Source organism: Vulpes lagopus, chromosome X (genome assembly GCF_018345385.1).
Source record: "Vulpes lagopus strain Blue_001 chromosome X, ASM1834538v1, whole genome shotgun sequence".
Classification (NCBI taxonomy): domain Eukaryota; kingdom Metazoa; phylum Chordata; class Mammalia; order Carnivora; family Canidae; genus Vulpes; species Vulpes lagopus.
The window spans coordinates 58,857,269-58,873,709 of NC_054848.1; the positions used below are offsets into that span (position 1 = coordinate 58,857,269).

Below are 16,441 nucleotides of genomic sequence, written 5' to 3' on the forward strand. Positions count from 1 at the left end.
AAAAGACAAATACTATATGACTGCCCTTGTATGAGGTATCTAAAGTAGTCAAATTCATAGAAACAGAAAGTAGTATGGTGGTTGCCAGGGGCTGGGGGGAGGGAAAAATGGAAGTTGTTGTTTAATGGGTGCAGCCTTTCAGTTTTGCAAGAAGAACTAGTTCTGTTGCACGGCGGCGTGGATGCACTTAACACTCTTGAACTGTATACTTAGAAATGGTTAAGGGGGTCAACTTTTCTGTTATGTGTATTTCACCACAATTTTAAAAAGTCCCTGGACCTCCTGTCTCTTTCTAGCTTCAACTCTTTAGAAGAACTTCCTATGGTCATTGCCATCTCTTCTTTAACCCCCACTCCCTTCTCAACCCACTGCCATCTGACTTCTGCCCTCACCATTCCACTAAGCCTGCTCTTGCTATGGTTGTCAGTGACCTCTCGATATTTGTGGGCTTAATGTACTCAGCCCAGGGGATTGGACACTATTCACCTTTCTCTCTCTCTCTCTCTTCGGTTTTCATCACTTAGTGTCTTCAGTTTGGTGTATCTGCTTCCAAAATTGCCTTCTTCAAAATTATCTGGCACGTTGTGTTTTAGTGATCTTTGATCTTATTAAAATTTCAGCTTAATTTCAAGTTCTCTACTTCAAGATGTCTTTTAGCTTACCATTGCTTTTAGGTTAAAGTTTCATCTTCCTAATATTCAGGATAGTAATCCTAACTTTTCCCTCAAAATCATAAATGACTACACCCCTACTGCAGCTTTTTTTTTTTTTTTAATTTGCTTCAAGGTCCCATGGTGTTTTGTTCTCCAGGTGCCTTTCCACATGCACTCCCCACTCTCTGGAGTGTCCTTCCCTGCCTGCTTTGCCTGCTTTGTTGGTTACCCTTCATGTTTCAGTTTATGTAACCTCTATTTCTGCTCCTATAGTACATTACGGTATTTAGTGATGAACACTTTATGTGCTATCTCACTGTATGTATTTCTTTCAAAACAGGGACTAAATTCTTCATCCCTCCACTCCACTGCCTTACACCATGCTTGCTTGTGATGCACTCCCTACTTGGGAGTATTGGGGGGGGGGGAGTGCCCGCTTGCACAGATAGAGGGTGTGAATCCGAATCTCTGCTGGTTACTCAGCGCAGTGGGCACGCGAAAGCTTTAACTCAGGTTTTGCGCATGATCACCACCGATATTAATGAGCATTCAACCACCTGTGAAGCCCGGAGTATCCCAGTCTATGCCGCCAGTCTGCGCAGCAAGGAATACTTCTGCGTGCGTGCAAGGCGGATGAGGAGGGGCCAAGGACAAATGCCCCCAGGCGATGGAGGCTGCGCGCAAGCGCAGCCGGAAAGAGAGCCACTCTTGCCGGCCCTCCTTCCTTTTCCAACAGGCTGCATACACTGCGCGCAAATAGTCATTTCCGGGAAACTGGCGCTGGCTTTGTGGGGCTCAACATGGAGACGACTAGGGGAACTGCTGAGCCGGTGAGACGCTGCTTTGGGGTCGGGTGAGTGGGGAAGTCAAGTCGGGTCGAGCTTTGAAATCCCTCTCTCCCCTTTCTTTCCCCCTTCGCAGGTTCCCGGGGAACTGGTGTCTGTGGCACATGCTCTTTCTCTCCCAGCCGAGTCTTATGGCAATGATGTGAGTATGACTCACCCCCAGCTCCCGCACACCCAGCTAGCCTGGCGTGTCTGCAGGGCCTGCCACGAAATCGTAACCCGCTGATAGCTGTGAACCCTCATCATGCCCTCCAGAAACCGTGCTTTTTCATGCATTCTAACCTTTTTGGTCCACAAACCCAGAATAAATGCAGGTGGAAGTAGTTCCCCTACTTTTCTCGCTAGAACCACCTGAAGCTTTTTTTATCTTCCAATGTCCAGGTCCCAAAATATACCAATGAAATCAAAATATCTGGGGGGGGGGCAGTGAATGTCAGAAATTAGTATTTTTTAAAGATTCCCGAGTAATTGTATTATGCAGTAAAGTGACACTGAATTATGGTATGTCTTGTTTAGATCCTTAAGAAGAAAGCATATAATATTTTTGAGACAAGACACAGGGACATGAGAATAGTAACACTCAAATAAAAATGTGATTGATGTATGTTACATTAGGGTATAAGATCTAAAGTTTAGCCAAAAAAGAAACCTCTAAGAGCTGAGAAAGTAGAGGAAGATTTCACTGAGAAAGTGAATCTCTAACTGGATCCTCAATCCAGTCTCTAATTGGACAAATGACATGGTATAAGGCAAGGAGATAAAAATGCAAATGGCTTTGCTGAGGTCAATGAAAATACATCATCTAGCTGGAGTGGGAGATTGAAGTGGAACAGGTGGTGGGTACTTGATAAGGCTTACTTATAACCTATCCTGCTTCACAATACTGATTTAATTTTAAGTGTAATGGATTGGGAATTGGCTATTTGATAAACACAAATGATGATTATATTACAGTATTGAAAGTGAAGGGTGTTTCACTTCCATTATCTTACTTTGTTCTTCCAACAACTCAGTGATAATATGTGAATATACTGTATCAGTTTTACAATGGTTTAATTCATTCCTCAGAAGGCAGTCTATCTACTGCTTTATATAGTCTCCCACACTTTCACTAGCTGCTGGAAAAAGAGCCAGTGGCTTACGCCATTGATTAGACTGTGCAGGCAGCTTCTTTTGGTAGGCAGTTTCCTTCATAAGGACAAAAGTTTTATATTTTCCAAATCCATTAGAGCAGTTTTTATCCATTGACAGTAACACCAAGTTTGGCAGTGTTGACATTAACTAGACATCCACAGACATCCTTAATTTGTTCTCTAGTAGCAGGATTGGGAGATTCTAACCTGGTATTCCTTACTCTTTTGCAGCCTGATATCGAGATGGCTTGGGCCATGAAAGCAATGCAGCATGCTGAAGTCTACTACAAGGTGAGTTGTCTGTCTTCCTTATTAAGGAGAATGAAACATGTAATTGTAGCGTGTGGTTCTTCACTAATCACTATTCTCAGCAAGTTAAACATATACATTTTGGAGATTTTACCCAAAGAGAATAAGGGGGAGGTGGAAGTGAATTTTGTTTTGACAATGGGGAGTTGTACTTCTTTGCCTGGTGTTCTGATGCTAACCAGTAAAATGATTCGTAGCCCATAGTGGGCAACTAGTAAATGTTTGACAACTGAATGAACAATTCACAGAGGGCAATAACCAGCCAGTACTGGGACTACAAGGGTGTGAATTGGTAGCAAGGACTGTAGTATATTATGGCCCTTGAAAACTATGTCATAATTTCACTTGGAACCCTAATCTGTCTGTACTTCCTAATAATTCTTCTGCCCTTAGAACCATAAAGATTATCTGGGGAAGGGGGGATAGAAGTGTGGTAAATTAGAGACTATGTTATCTTATGTCTGGCAGCTGATTTCATCAGTTGACCCACAGTTCCTGAAACTCACCAAAGTGGATGACCAAATCTATTCTGAGTTTCGGAAAAATTTTGAGAAACTCAGGATAGATGTGTTGGATACAGAAGAGCTCAAATCAGAGTCCGCTAAAGAGGTAAGAATTCTCTCAAATATTGCCTAACATCTGACCAACAGTTATTTATTGTAAATATATTTTTATACATTTAAAATTTTTTCAGTACTAATTTTTAATGAAATATGTAAAGAACCAGCCTTTTATGTAATTATAAGCAACTAATAAGTACATTATGAAATGAAATAAATGTTTTTCTGGTTTATAAGTTTTTTATGTTCATTGGATCTATTTTTTCTTCTTTTTTTTTGACTTGGACATTGCATCCTTTCCTATCCAGCCCTTTCAGGGGAAGAGGAACAAATTTACTTCTGTCAGTAGTTTAGCCAGAAGGCTTGGAAGGATAATTAGTAAATAGTGTACGAAGAGGTGATTAAATTCTCTGGATTTAAGTTCACATTATCATGGGCCTTGGATAATTGGAAATCTTATGTTTCCCATTGCTGACCTGATTATCATACTTTTACAGTGTGCTACAATTCTTACAGTGGAGAAAGTATTTCCCTGAGAGTAGGTCCTTGGTTTATGAAAAATGTAAACTTTTAACACTGTTACTGTTAACCGTTAACTCTTACTGATCTTTGGAAAATTACCTCCAGTGAATGGATTTCTTTCTTAAATTTTAACTTTGTATCTTTGTGCCAGATTCCTGCTGCCTTTGTCTCCTTTGTGCTTCAGTGGAGATGAATAACTATTTTTGGCTGAGTTAACCAATAACTTAAAAACAAAACAGAATATATTTAAGAAATCATATTTTAATTCTGTAGTCAAGGATTTAAATATTTTGTCAAGTTAAAATATTGTTCATGTTGGGAAGTATAAAGACAATAAATAACATAGACACTCAATGCTAGTGAAAGTAGAAATCAACTCAGTCCTAGTCTCTTTCACCATACTCTTTCACTTCCTCCTTACTGAGGAAGTGGAGTTCCTTCTCCTGGCATGACTTTACCAGCCTCCTGCATTTATCAGCTAAGGCATCTTTTTGCCTTTATAGAAGTGGAGACCATTCTGCCTGAAGTTTGACGGGATTGTAGAAGACTTCAACTATGGTACTTTGCTGCGACTGGATTGTTCTCAGGGCTACACTGAGGAAAACACCATCTTTGGTGAGATTCTTGCCTCTGGAATTGTTTCTGTATAAGGAGAGTGAGGGATCTGGTTTTACTGATGAATTAGTGACGTGAATAATTTGGGAATCATTTGTTATATATTTAAAGGTCATGTTACTGTTTGTTGAATAACTGTGAGATAAGATGGTTAAGTATTTTCAGCCTCATTTAACAAGATTAGAATTCCATATCTCTGAAGTTTATGACTGTACTGGAATGCTTTGATGTTAGTTCAGCTTTGTCAATAGATCTCCAGTGGGTTTAGAGAAGTAACTGTGACTAAGACAATAATCAATTCTATTCACCTTTCAGCCCCCAGGATACAATTTCTTGCTATTGAAATTGCTCGGAACCGGGAAGGCTATAACAAAGCAGTTTACACCAGTGTTCATGACAAAGAAGAAGAGAAAGAAGGCAACCATGGAAGAGGGAAGGGAGCTGACAGTGCACAGGCAGAAGAGAAAGGAGCCAACAGAGAAAGAGAAAAAGCAAAAACCAACAAAGGAGAAGAAAAAGAGAAAGAAGCCAACAAAGAAATCCGCAAGAGTAGTAAAATAGCTATATAAAGTAGACAGGGAATAGCCCTCTGGAAACTATGACTCAGCTAAGTCTACAGATACCATGATGCCACTTGCACAGACCCCTGTGGTTAAATGTATGTCCAGGGCACCTGGGTGGCTCAGTGGTTGAGTGTCTGCCTTTGGCTCAGGGCGTGATCCCAAGGTTCTAGGATCGAGTCCCGCATTGGGCTCCCTGCAGGGAGCCTGCTTCTCCCTCAGCCTATGTCTCTGTCTCTGTCTCTGTCTCTGTCTCTCTCTCTCTGTGTGTGTCTCTCATGAATAAATAAATAGAATATTTAAAAAAATAAATGTATGTCCTTGTGCAATTGAAAGACCTATAGCCTAATAATCAAGAGCTACTCTGCTTGTTCTCTTGTATGAACCAGCTTAAAGACTATTAGTAGGGTTTTAGTTGAGTGTTTTTTGGTTCTCACCACTGGTCAAGTAAGAAAATTTTATAAATAAATTTCTTTGGGTTCTTATGACTATATAACTGACTTTTTTTTTTAAGATTTATTTATTCATTCAGAGAGAGCGAGAGAGAGGCAGAGACACAGGCAGAGGAAGAAGCAGGCTCCATGCAGGAAGCCCGATGTGGGACTTGATCCCCGGTCTCCAGGATCACACCCCGGGCTGCAGGCGGCACTAAACCGCTGCGCCACCAGGGCTACCCATCTATAATTGACTTTTAAAAGACATTTCAAAGTATGTGACACTTCAGATTTTTTTCAGGCATATGATCTCTTTGTCATGTCTTATATAAAATGATTTATATCTCTTTTTAAATGCTTATGATTGTTTCCTATAGTGAATTTTCCTCAAACCTGTTGTAAGTTGTATATGGTTTTGGGATTAGAAGTTCCTATGTAAGAATTGACTCCTGCTATTTGAGTAAGTATAGTTTTCTGATTTTCTTTGATATATCTGGCAAAATATTTGATGAATACTCTATGGAGATAAAGCTGGGGCCTGAACCTGTCAGAGTAGTGAATGTAGCCCAATTCACATTAGAAGAGCAGGAAATGACCTCCTTAGTACCTGCTTCTCTTCTGGTATACAAGTTGTTACCTGAAAGCTAGCAGAAATTAATAATTAAATATAAAGCCTGGTAGAGTGACATTCCTTTCATAAAACTATGGAAAATAGCATACATTCACATAGTAACATAAAATGAACATTTTTAAATGATATTTTGTCAGACTCCAACAATAGACTAGTTGGTTTTCTATAGATGGAGGGGTTTCTTTTCATCTCATGACTTTAAGGAGTGCATGTTTCAGTTATCTTTACATATGTATAAAGGTTTGTGCATGTCCCTGTAGATGTGCTGACCTTGATTGCTAAAACTATTTAGAAGAAGCCACAGTGTTTATAGTGCATACATTAAATAGTCTTAAAACTCTAATCACATCACGATCATTCAAGAAAGGATCTTTCAGAGCACAGAAGGGGGAGAAGTGAGGCTTTTTTTCCCCAGGGGACATAGAAGAAAAATAAAACTTGTTTAAGTTTTTAATTAATGAATTAATGAATGAATGAATGAATTAATTAGTTAAGTTTTTAATTAATGAATTATTTTCTAGGCAAGAGCTGAACTAGACATACAGCTAGCAGCAACAATTGTGCAGAAAGCAAATAGGTTTCTCTATGGATTCTTTTCAGCTAATTCTTAAAAGTATTTAAAACATTTGTTAGACTTTTCATCTTATAAAAAATGCTTTTAAATGGGTAGCAGAGTGTTACTTTATACTAGACAGACTTTAAAGTCAAGAACTACTTTGCTTTATTGACTTTCTCTAGCTTTTACATTCTTAAATATCCATGAACATGTGTCCATACATGTTGCCTGAGGACCTGGGGAAGAATAAAGATTATATATACAGTTCTGCCTATGGTGGCCTTTTCCAGGTTATTAACCAGCAAGAAAACTGTCTTAATTACTTCCTTCTGATTTTATGGAGAAAAGAAATAAATCATTGAAAAGCCTACTTTAAAGCAAGAAGCATCTCTGTCCAAGAACAAGGAAATACAAACTGGGAAAAGGGAGGGAAATAAGAACATGGAACACTTCAGCAGCGCTGTAAGGACAGGAATCCAATACAGCATCCAAGGTCAAAGGGGAGAATGGGAAGAATTCTTAAGATGGCCTCAAGATTTCCACCCCTTGCATACATGCTCTGTATAATTCCCTCCTGTTGGTGTGAGCAAGCCTTGTGAATACGAGGGGATTTCCCTCCTGCATTTATGTTACTAACCATTTAATTTTGAATTAATCAAAAGGGAGATTATCCTAGGTGTGTCTGGCCTAATCACATGAGTCCTTAATTGAGACAAGCAGTGGAAGATACTCACCTATTGGTCTTAAGCAAAAAGCTGTGTTGTGAGACAAGGGGGCCATGTGGCAAGGACCTGAAGGTAGCCTCAGGGAGCTGAGAAGGCTCCTGGTTTGACAGCCAGCAAGAAAATGAGAATTTCACTCCACAGTTGGAAGGAACTAAATTATACCAACAACCAGCGAACTTGGAAGAGGACCTCAGTTCTCAGATAAGCTTGCAGTACTGGCTGATACCATGATTTTGGTCCTGTGAGACCCTGAGCAGAGGACGCAGTTAAGCTGTATCTGGATTCCTGACCCACAGGATTGTGAGATAGTAATTGTGTTAAGCTACTAATTGTATGGTAATTTGTTATGGAGCAGTAGAATACTGCTGCAGACGTTGGTACTGGAAGTGGAGTGCTGCTGTATCAAGTGCCTAAAATGTGGGGGTGTTTTTGGAATTAGGCAGTGGGTGAAGATTGGAAGAATTTTGAGGAGTATGGTAGGGAAAGCCTAAATTTTGCTTTAAACAGTCTGTCAGTAGTAATATGGACTTTAAGGATGCTGTAGGCAAAGGCTCTAAAAGAGGTAAGGAACACGTTGGAAACTAGAAGAAAGGGAATCCTTTTAGTAGGTGATAGCATTGTGGCTAGAGTCCTGGAAGTTTGGGCTTTGAAACTTGCTTTGAATTATTTGGGAGATGTTATCAAGCCAGGCTTGATATGGTATGTAAACATCTATGATTTATTCAGAATGTGATACCATTCCAGTTATTTATCTCCGTGACATCTTTTGGAGGCAGGGAAAGGGCAGAGACTAATTTTGACATTTACACAAGGGAAAATTACAATCATTTAAAAAATTTAGACCACTAAATTTCTGGTAATTTGTTGCAGCATCAATAGGAGACTAATAAAGAAGCCCTGCTTCAAAAATAGAGACATTCACTGCACTGTCATTTATTTTGAAACTATAGTTTATTTTTAAAATTATTTTATTTATTCATGAGAGAAACAGAGACAGGCAGAGACATAGGCAGAGGGAGATGCAGGCTCCCTGTGGGGAACCTGATGCAGGACTCAATCCCAGGACTCTGGGATCACACCCTGAGCTGAAAGCAGACGCTCAACCACCGAGCCACCCAGGTGTCCCTGAAACTATAGTTTTAAACAAAAATGTTGTTCCAGATGATTGGAGACATGAACTGCACCCAAAGCAAGTTTCAATGATTCTAAACCGTTTTGAACATACTCTTCAAAGGAATTCCTGTAGCTGAGTCTGTGTGCATTAGTTGCCATTAATATAATTGGGAGTTATCTGAATTTACTTATAAGTAACAATACAATGCTTAGTAGTAATGAGTATGTGCTAATTGAAGCTTACATATATATTAATAAAACTCAACAGTAACTTCATCATGTGTTTAGACCTTAGACAAAATATTTTTCTGGAGAGCTGTATTTTATCACTAACATTTTTTAAAATCGCCAGATCATGGTGATAATTCAAACAGACCAGTATTTTGGTTGGTTTTATTGATGTTTTTAGATTTTCTACAGATAATACAACTTCTTTTGCTTGCACACAATGCGGATGATTCTCACTATCTCACATTGGTATACCACAATTATACATATTCTTATTCAGATAAATAATCAATATCTTAAGAATTAAAAATTAAGGAATGTATGTATGTTATGTGAACAGCCATTTTCCCATGCCTACGATTATTTCTATCTCCAGATTTTAGATGCTTTACAGATTGTCAACATGATGTGGGCGTCCTGAGTGTACCGCTTTCACATGATGACCATTTATAGGCCTGGCTAGCTTTAAATTTTTCCTACTCAGGCTTTCTCTGATTTCCTCAAATATAAACTGCATTTTCTCGGGGCACCTGGGTGGCTCAGGCAGTTAAGCAAGCAACTTGATTTTGGTCAGGTCATGATCGCTATGTCCTGAGATTGAGCTGCAAGTCAGGAATCAACACTCAGCAGGGAGTCTGAAGATTCTCTCTTTCCCTCTACCCCTGTCCCCACTCACACACACTCTCTCTAAATATATAATCTATAAATATCTTGTATGAACCAGCTTAAAGACTATTAGTAGGGTTTTAGTTGAGTGTTTTTTGGTTCTCACCACTGGTCAAGTAAGAAAATTTTATAAATAAATTTCTTTGGGTTCTTATGACTATATAACTGACTTTTTTTTTTAAGATTTATTTATTCATTCAGAGAGAGCGAGAGAGAGGCAGAGACACAGGCAGAGGAAGAAGCAGGCTCCATGCAGGAAGCCCGATGTGGGACTTGATCCCCGGTCTCCAGGATCACACCCCGGGCTGCAGGCGGCACTAAACCGCTGCGCCACCAGGGCTACCCATCTATAATTGACTTTTAAAAGACATTTCAAAGTATGTGACACTTCAGATTTTTTTCAGGCATATGATCTCTTTGTCATGTCTTATATAAAATGATTTATATCTCTTTTTAAATGCTTATGATTGTTTCCTATAGTGAATTTTCCTCAAACCTGTTGTAAGTTGTATATGGTTTTGGGATTAGAAGTTCCTATGTAAGAATTGACTCCTGCTATTTGAGTAAGTATAGTTTTCTGATTTTCTTTGATATATCTGGCAAAATATTTGATGAATACTCTATGGAGATAAAGCTGGGGCCTGAACCTGTCAGAGTAGTGAATGTAGCCCAATTCACATTAGAAGAGCAGGAAATGACCTCCTTAGTACCTGCTTCTCTTCTGGTATACAAGTTGTTACCTGAAAGCTAGCAGAAATTAATAATTAAATATAAAGCCTGGTAGAGTGACATTCCTTTCATAAAACTATGGAAAATAGCATACATTCACATAGTAACATAAAATGAACATTTTTAAATGATATTTTGTCAGACTCCAACAATAGACTAGTTGGTTTTCTATAGATGGAGGGGTTTCTTTTCATCTCATGACTTTAAGGAGTGCATGTTTCAGTTATCTTTACATATGTATAAAGGTTTGTGCATGTCCCTGTAGATGTGCTGACCTTGATTGCTAAAACTATTTAGAAGAAGCCACAGTGTTTATAGTGCATACATTAAATAGTCTTAAAACTCTAATCACATCACGATCATTCAAGAAAGGATCTTTCAGAGCACAGAAGGGGGAGAAGTGAGGCTTTTTTTCCCCAGGGGACATAGAAGAAAAATAAAACTTGTTTAAGTTTTTAATTAATGAATTAATGAATGAATGAATGAATTAATTAGTTAAGTTTTTAATTAATGAATTATTTTCTAGGCAAGAGCTGAACTAGACATACAGCTAGCAGCAACAATTGTGCAGAAAGCAAATAGGTTTCTCTATGGATTCTTTTCAGCTAATTCTTAAAAGTATTTAAAACATTTGTTAGACTTTTCATCTTATAAAAAATGCTTTTAAATGGGTAGCAGAGTGTTACTTTATACTAGACAGACTTTAAAGTCAAGAACTACTTTGCTTTATTGACTTTCTCTAGCTTTTACATTCTTAAATATCCATGAACATGTGTCCATACATGTTGCCTGAGGACCTGGGGAAGAATAAAGATTATATATACAGTTCTGCCTATGGTGGCCTTTTCCAGGTTATTAACCAGCAAGAAAACTGTCTTAATTACTTCCTTCTGATTTTATGGAGAAAAGAAATAAATCATTGAAAAGCCTACTTTAAAGCAAGAAGCATCTCTGTCCAAGAACAAGGAAATACAAACTGGGAAAAGGGAGGGAAATAAGAACATGGAACACTTCAGCAGCGCTGTAAGGACAGGAATCCAATACAGCATCCAAGGTCAAAGGGGAGAATGGGAAGAATTCTTAAGATGGCCTCAAGATTTCCACCCCTTGCATACATGCTCTGTATAATTCCCTCCTGTTGGTGTGAGCAAGCCTTGTGAATACGAGGGGATTTCCCTCCTGCATTTATGTTACTAACCATTTAATTTTGAATTAATCAAAAGGGAGATTATCCTAGGTGTGTCTGGCCTAATCACATGAGTCCTTAATTGAGACAAGCAGTGGAAGATACTCACCTATTGGTCTTAAGCAAAAAGCTGTGTTGTGAGACAAGGGGGCCATGTGGCAAGGACCTGAAGGTAGCCTCAGGGAGCTGAGAAGGCTCCTGGTTTGACAGCCAGCAAGAAAATGAGAATTTCACTCCACAGTTGGAAGGAACTAAATTATACCAACAACCAGCGAACTTGGAAGAGGACCTCAGTTCTCAGATAAGCTTGCAGTACTGGCTGATACCATGATTTTGGTCCTGTGAGACCCTGAGCAGAGGACGCAGTTAAGCTGTATCTGGATTCCTGACCCACAGGATTGTGAGATAGTAATTGTGTTAAGCTACTAATTGTATGGTAATTTGTTATGGAGCAGTAGAATACTGCTGCAGACGTTGGTACTGGAAGTGGAGTGCTGCTGTATCAAGTGCCTAAAATGTGGGGGTGTTTTTGGAATTAGGCAGTGGGTGAAGATTGGAAGAATTTTGAGGAGTATGGTAGGGAAAGCCTAAATTTTGCTTTAAACAGTCTGTCAGTAGTAATATGGACTTTAAGGATGCTGTAGGCAAAGGCTCTAAAAGAGGTAAGGAACACGTTGGAAACTAGAAGAAAGGGAATCCTTTTAGTAGGTGATAGCATTGTGGCTAGAGTCCTGGAAGTTTGGGCTTTGAAACTTGCTTTGAATTATTTGGGAGATGTTATCAAGCCAGGCTTGATATGGTATGTAAACATCTATGATTTATTCAGAATGTGATACCATTCCAGTTATTTATCTCCGTGACATCTTTTGGAGGCAGGGAAAGGGCAGAGACTAATTTTGACATTTACACAAGGGAAAATTACAATCATTTAAAAAATTTAGACCACTAAATTTCTGGTAATTTGTTGCAGCATCAATAGGAGACTAATAAAGAAGCCCTGCTTCAAAAATAGAGACATTCACTGCACTGTCATTTATTTTGAAACTATAGTTTATTTTTAAAATTATTTTATTTATTCATGAGAGAAACAGAGACAGGCAGAGACATAGGCAGAGGGAGATGCAGGCTCCCTGTGGGGAACCTGATGCAGGACTCAATCCCAGGACTCTGGGATCACACCCTGAGCTGAAAGCAGACGCTCAACCACCGAGCCACCCAGGTGTCCCTGAAACTATAGTTTTAAACAAAAATGTTGTTCCAGATGATTGGAGACATGAACTGCACCCAAAGCAAGTTTCAATGATTCTAAACCGTTTTGAACATACTCTTCAAAGGAATTCCTGTAGCTGAGTCTGTGTGCATTAGTTGCCATTAATATAATTGGGAGTTATCTGAATTTACTTATAAGTAACAATACAATGCTTAGTAGTAATGAGTATGTGCTAATTGAAGCTTACATATATATTAATAAAACTCAACAGTAACTTCATCATGTGTTTAGACCTTAGACAAAATATTTTTCTGGAGAGCTGTATTTTATCACTAACATTTTTTAAAATCGCCAGATCATGGTGATAATTCAAACAGACCAGTATTTTGTTGGTTTTATTGATGTTTTTAAATTTTCTACAGATAATACAACTTCTTTTGCTTGCACACAATGCGGATGATTCTCACTATCTCACATTGGTATACCACAATTATACATATTCTTATTCAGATAAATAATCAATATCTTAAGAATTAAAAATTAAGGAATGTATGTATGTTATGTGAACAGCCATTTTCCCATGCCTACATATTTCTATCTCCAGAATTTTAGATGCTTTACAGATGTCAACATGATGTTGGTCTCCTGAAGTGTACTGCTTTCACATGATGACCATTTATAGGCCTGGCTAGCTTTAAATTTTTCCTACTCAGGCTTTCTCTGATTTCCTCAATATAAACTGCATTTTCGGGGCACCTGGGTGGCTCAGTCAGTTAAGCAAGCAACTTGATTTTGGTCAGGTCATGATCTCTATGTCCTGAGATTGAGCTGCAAGTCAGGATCAACACTCAGCAGGGAGTCTGAAGATTCTCTCTTTCCCTCTACCCCTGTCCCCACTCACACACACTCTCTCTAAAATAAATAAATAAATCTCTAAAATAAATAAATAAATAAATAAATAAATAAATAAATAAAATATATATGTATATAAGTTGTATTTTCTTTAAGTATGTTTTCATTTTATAAAAATTAAGATTGAATTGTGGCACCTAGTTGGCTCAGTCAGTGGAGCATGCAGCTCTTGATCTCATGGTTGTAAGTTCAATCCCCACATTGGGCATAAAGCTTACTTAAAAAAATTAAGTTTGAATCATAAAGTAATTGGCCCTCCATCACATAATGGTAGTGTTGGGATTCAGATTCATATATTTTGGTTATGAATCTCATTGTTTTTCCAAATCCCACTCTAGATTCAGCTCCTTGCTGGAATAGAGACAAATAGTTTGAGTAAGGAATCAATGTATTTAGTAATCATAGGTAAGAGCATCCTAGTGTGGATTGTTCTACTGAGCTAATTTAAGCTCCTCAAAATTTTTGTAATTTCTCTTTGTCTTTTTCCTTCTTATCTCTGCAAGAGACTCCTTGTTGCATATGCAACTCAGACTTGTTTAAAAAAGATTATAGTATAATCATTTTAGTATATCTGTATGTTGGCAAATTGAACACCAATAAAAAATAAATTTATTATTTAAAAAAATACATGTCAGGTGGGCAGTAGAAAAAAAAAGTATATCACTGTAATGTTCAGTTTCATAATTATGCTTTAATTTCTTAACCTTCCTATGAACTGAGATTTGGCTGGTACATTTCCCTCAAGTGTTTTGTAGGGTTTTTTTTTAAGGCTTTACTCTGTCTTTCTGAAACTCATATAAGTTTTTCAGGATAAATTACTGGAAGCTCCTCTAATAGATTATTACTGGTTGGTCTTTACATTGAGAAGAGCATAAAGGAAACAAAAATGCCTTAACTTAAAGAAGAATAAGCTTTTGCAACTGGAAGGTATCTCAGAAGTCTAATACAAAAATTGTGTTTATGTGGTGAAAAAACAAGGCACTAAATAATGTGCTTTACCCGATTGAAAAATCCTCTATGTATGTAAAGATTATTTAATAATTTACTTACTATCCTTCCTTTTACACTAAGAACACCCACCAAGACATCATTCTGTAAGGTTTCCTTTGTCCTAGATATACCCTGCACAGGATGCTTTCTTCTAGAAAACAGTTTTAAAATACTCACCATGCTTCTCCTTGATTTAGGATTCTTCTGATGTCCTTTCTGTTTACACAAAAATCTGGCCAAACTTATACAATTCTGAGAATTTGGATAATGTTTAAAATAAAAATCAAATTATTGAAAATTCCCATGTTTTTGGCTATTTTTTAATTAAATATTTATTAAGGGAAACAAGGCTTCTATAAAATTTGTCAATCTTAAGGTCATTTTTCTTCCACAAAGTCACTAAAGGCCTATATGTTGTCATTTGGTGTAGGGAAGATAAACAAGGGAATTCTTTCTGCCTCCAGCCCCTGGCATCCATTGAAATAAGTTGATTGCCTCTTCATCCTGGATGAGATCATGAACTTAAGGACACTTGCTTACCTGCCCATCTCACATCAATGGTGCATTTATTTTAAATTATCTTTTTTGGGATGCCTGGGTGGCTCAGCAGTTGAATGTCTGCCTTTGGCTCAGGTTGTGATCCTGACTCTGGGATTGAGTCCTGCATCGGGCTCCTTGTGAGGAGCCTGCTTCTCCCTCTGCCTATGTCTCTGCCTCTCTGTGTGTGTCTCGTGAATATATAAATAAAATCTTTAAAAAATACATATCTTTTTTATTATGGATATTTTAAACATACACAAAAGTAGAAATAATAGTATAAGGAACCCATAAATACCTGTTACTCAGATTAGTTATTAACATTTTGCCACATTTGCTTTATTTAACCTTTTTTTATTGAAGTGTTTTAAAACAAATCTCAGACATCATATTTTTATTTTTTTAATAATAAATTTATTTTTTATTGATGTTCAATTTGCCAACATACAGAATAACACTCAGTGCTCATCCCGTCTTATTTAACCACTATATATTTCATTGTGCATCTCTAAGACATGGATATTTTCTTATATAATTGTAATAATAAATAATATTTTTAACTGATATTCAATGATAGCAAAACTTAAAAGTGCATATTACAAATTATACTCAGGAAATAGTCCTTTAGAGTATATTTAAGGAATAGGTTGACTGACGTATGAGTAAGAGGATATATTTATGTGTACAAGAGAATTGGTAGATGAGATTAAAATATGTATTTGATTCACTGTGGGCACTAATAATGAGCCATAGATACTGAGCTAGATGTCTTACATACATTTTATCCCTAACATATAGGCCTTATTAACCACATTTTACACATTAGGAAATTTAGACTTGAAGAGATTTTAAGTCCTGGGTTAAGGATTTTAGATTTAATTTAGGTAGTAGTGGCTAGATATTGGAAGTTAATTTTAATTTCTGGGTAGTCATATGATGAAATCTGCTCAAGGAAGGTCAAACAATGTGTTATATTGAGTAACTACTAAGTAATTATTCTGGATTGATTGTTTAAACCTAAACCTTATATTTTGTGATTCAAAAACTAATCTTTTTATTATTTTTTTAAGATTTTATTTATTTATTCATGAGAGAGAGAGAGAGAGAGAGAGAGAGAGGCAGAGAAACAGGCAGAGGGAGAAGCAGGCTCCATGCTGGGAGTGGGACGTGGGACTCGATCCCAGGACTCCAGGATCATGCCATGGGCCAAAGGCAGGCACTAAACTGCTGAGCCACCCAGGGATCCCCTCAAAAACAAATCTATGCTGATTTAAATATATATATTTAAATCAGCATAGATTTGTTTATATATATATTTGTTTATATA

General features: G+C 37.5%; 1 protein-coding gene across 2 annotated transcripts; it reads left to right on the forward strand.

The window, feature by feature from the left end:
* Positions 1-1,228: 1,228 nt before the first annotated feature.
* Positions 1,229-5,770, forward strand: PBDC1 (polysaccharide biosynthesis domain containing 1). 2 transcript variants are annotated; one of them, XM_041742037.1, is made up of 6 exons: positions 1,229-1,483; positions 1,575-1,640; positions 2,863-2,922; positions 3,409-3,549; positions 4,526-4,637; positions 4,953-5,770. In XM_041742037.1, the coding sequence occupies exons 1-6, from the start codon at positions 1,454-1,456 to the stop codon at positions 5,204-5,206; spliced, it is 663 nt and encodes a 220-aa protein (XP_041597971.1). In that variant the 5' UTR covers positions 1,229-1,453; the 3' UTR covers positions 5,207-5,770. The 2 variants fall into 2 exon arrangements, with proteins under 2 accessions (XP_041597971.1, XP_041597973.1); XM_041742039.1 differs by lacking the exon at positions 1,575-1,640 and having other exon boundaries at positions 1,375-1,506.
* Positions 5,771-16,441: the final 10,671 nt, after the last annotated feature.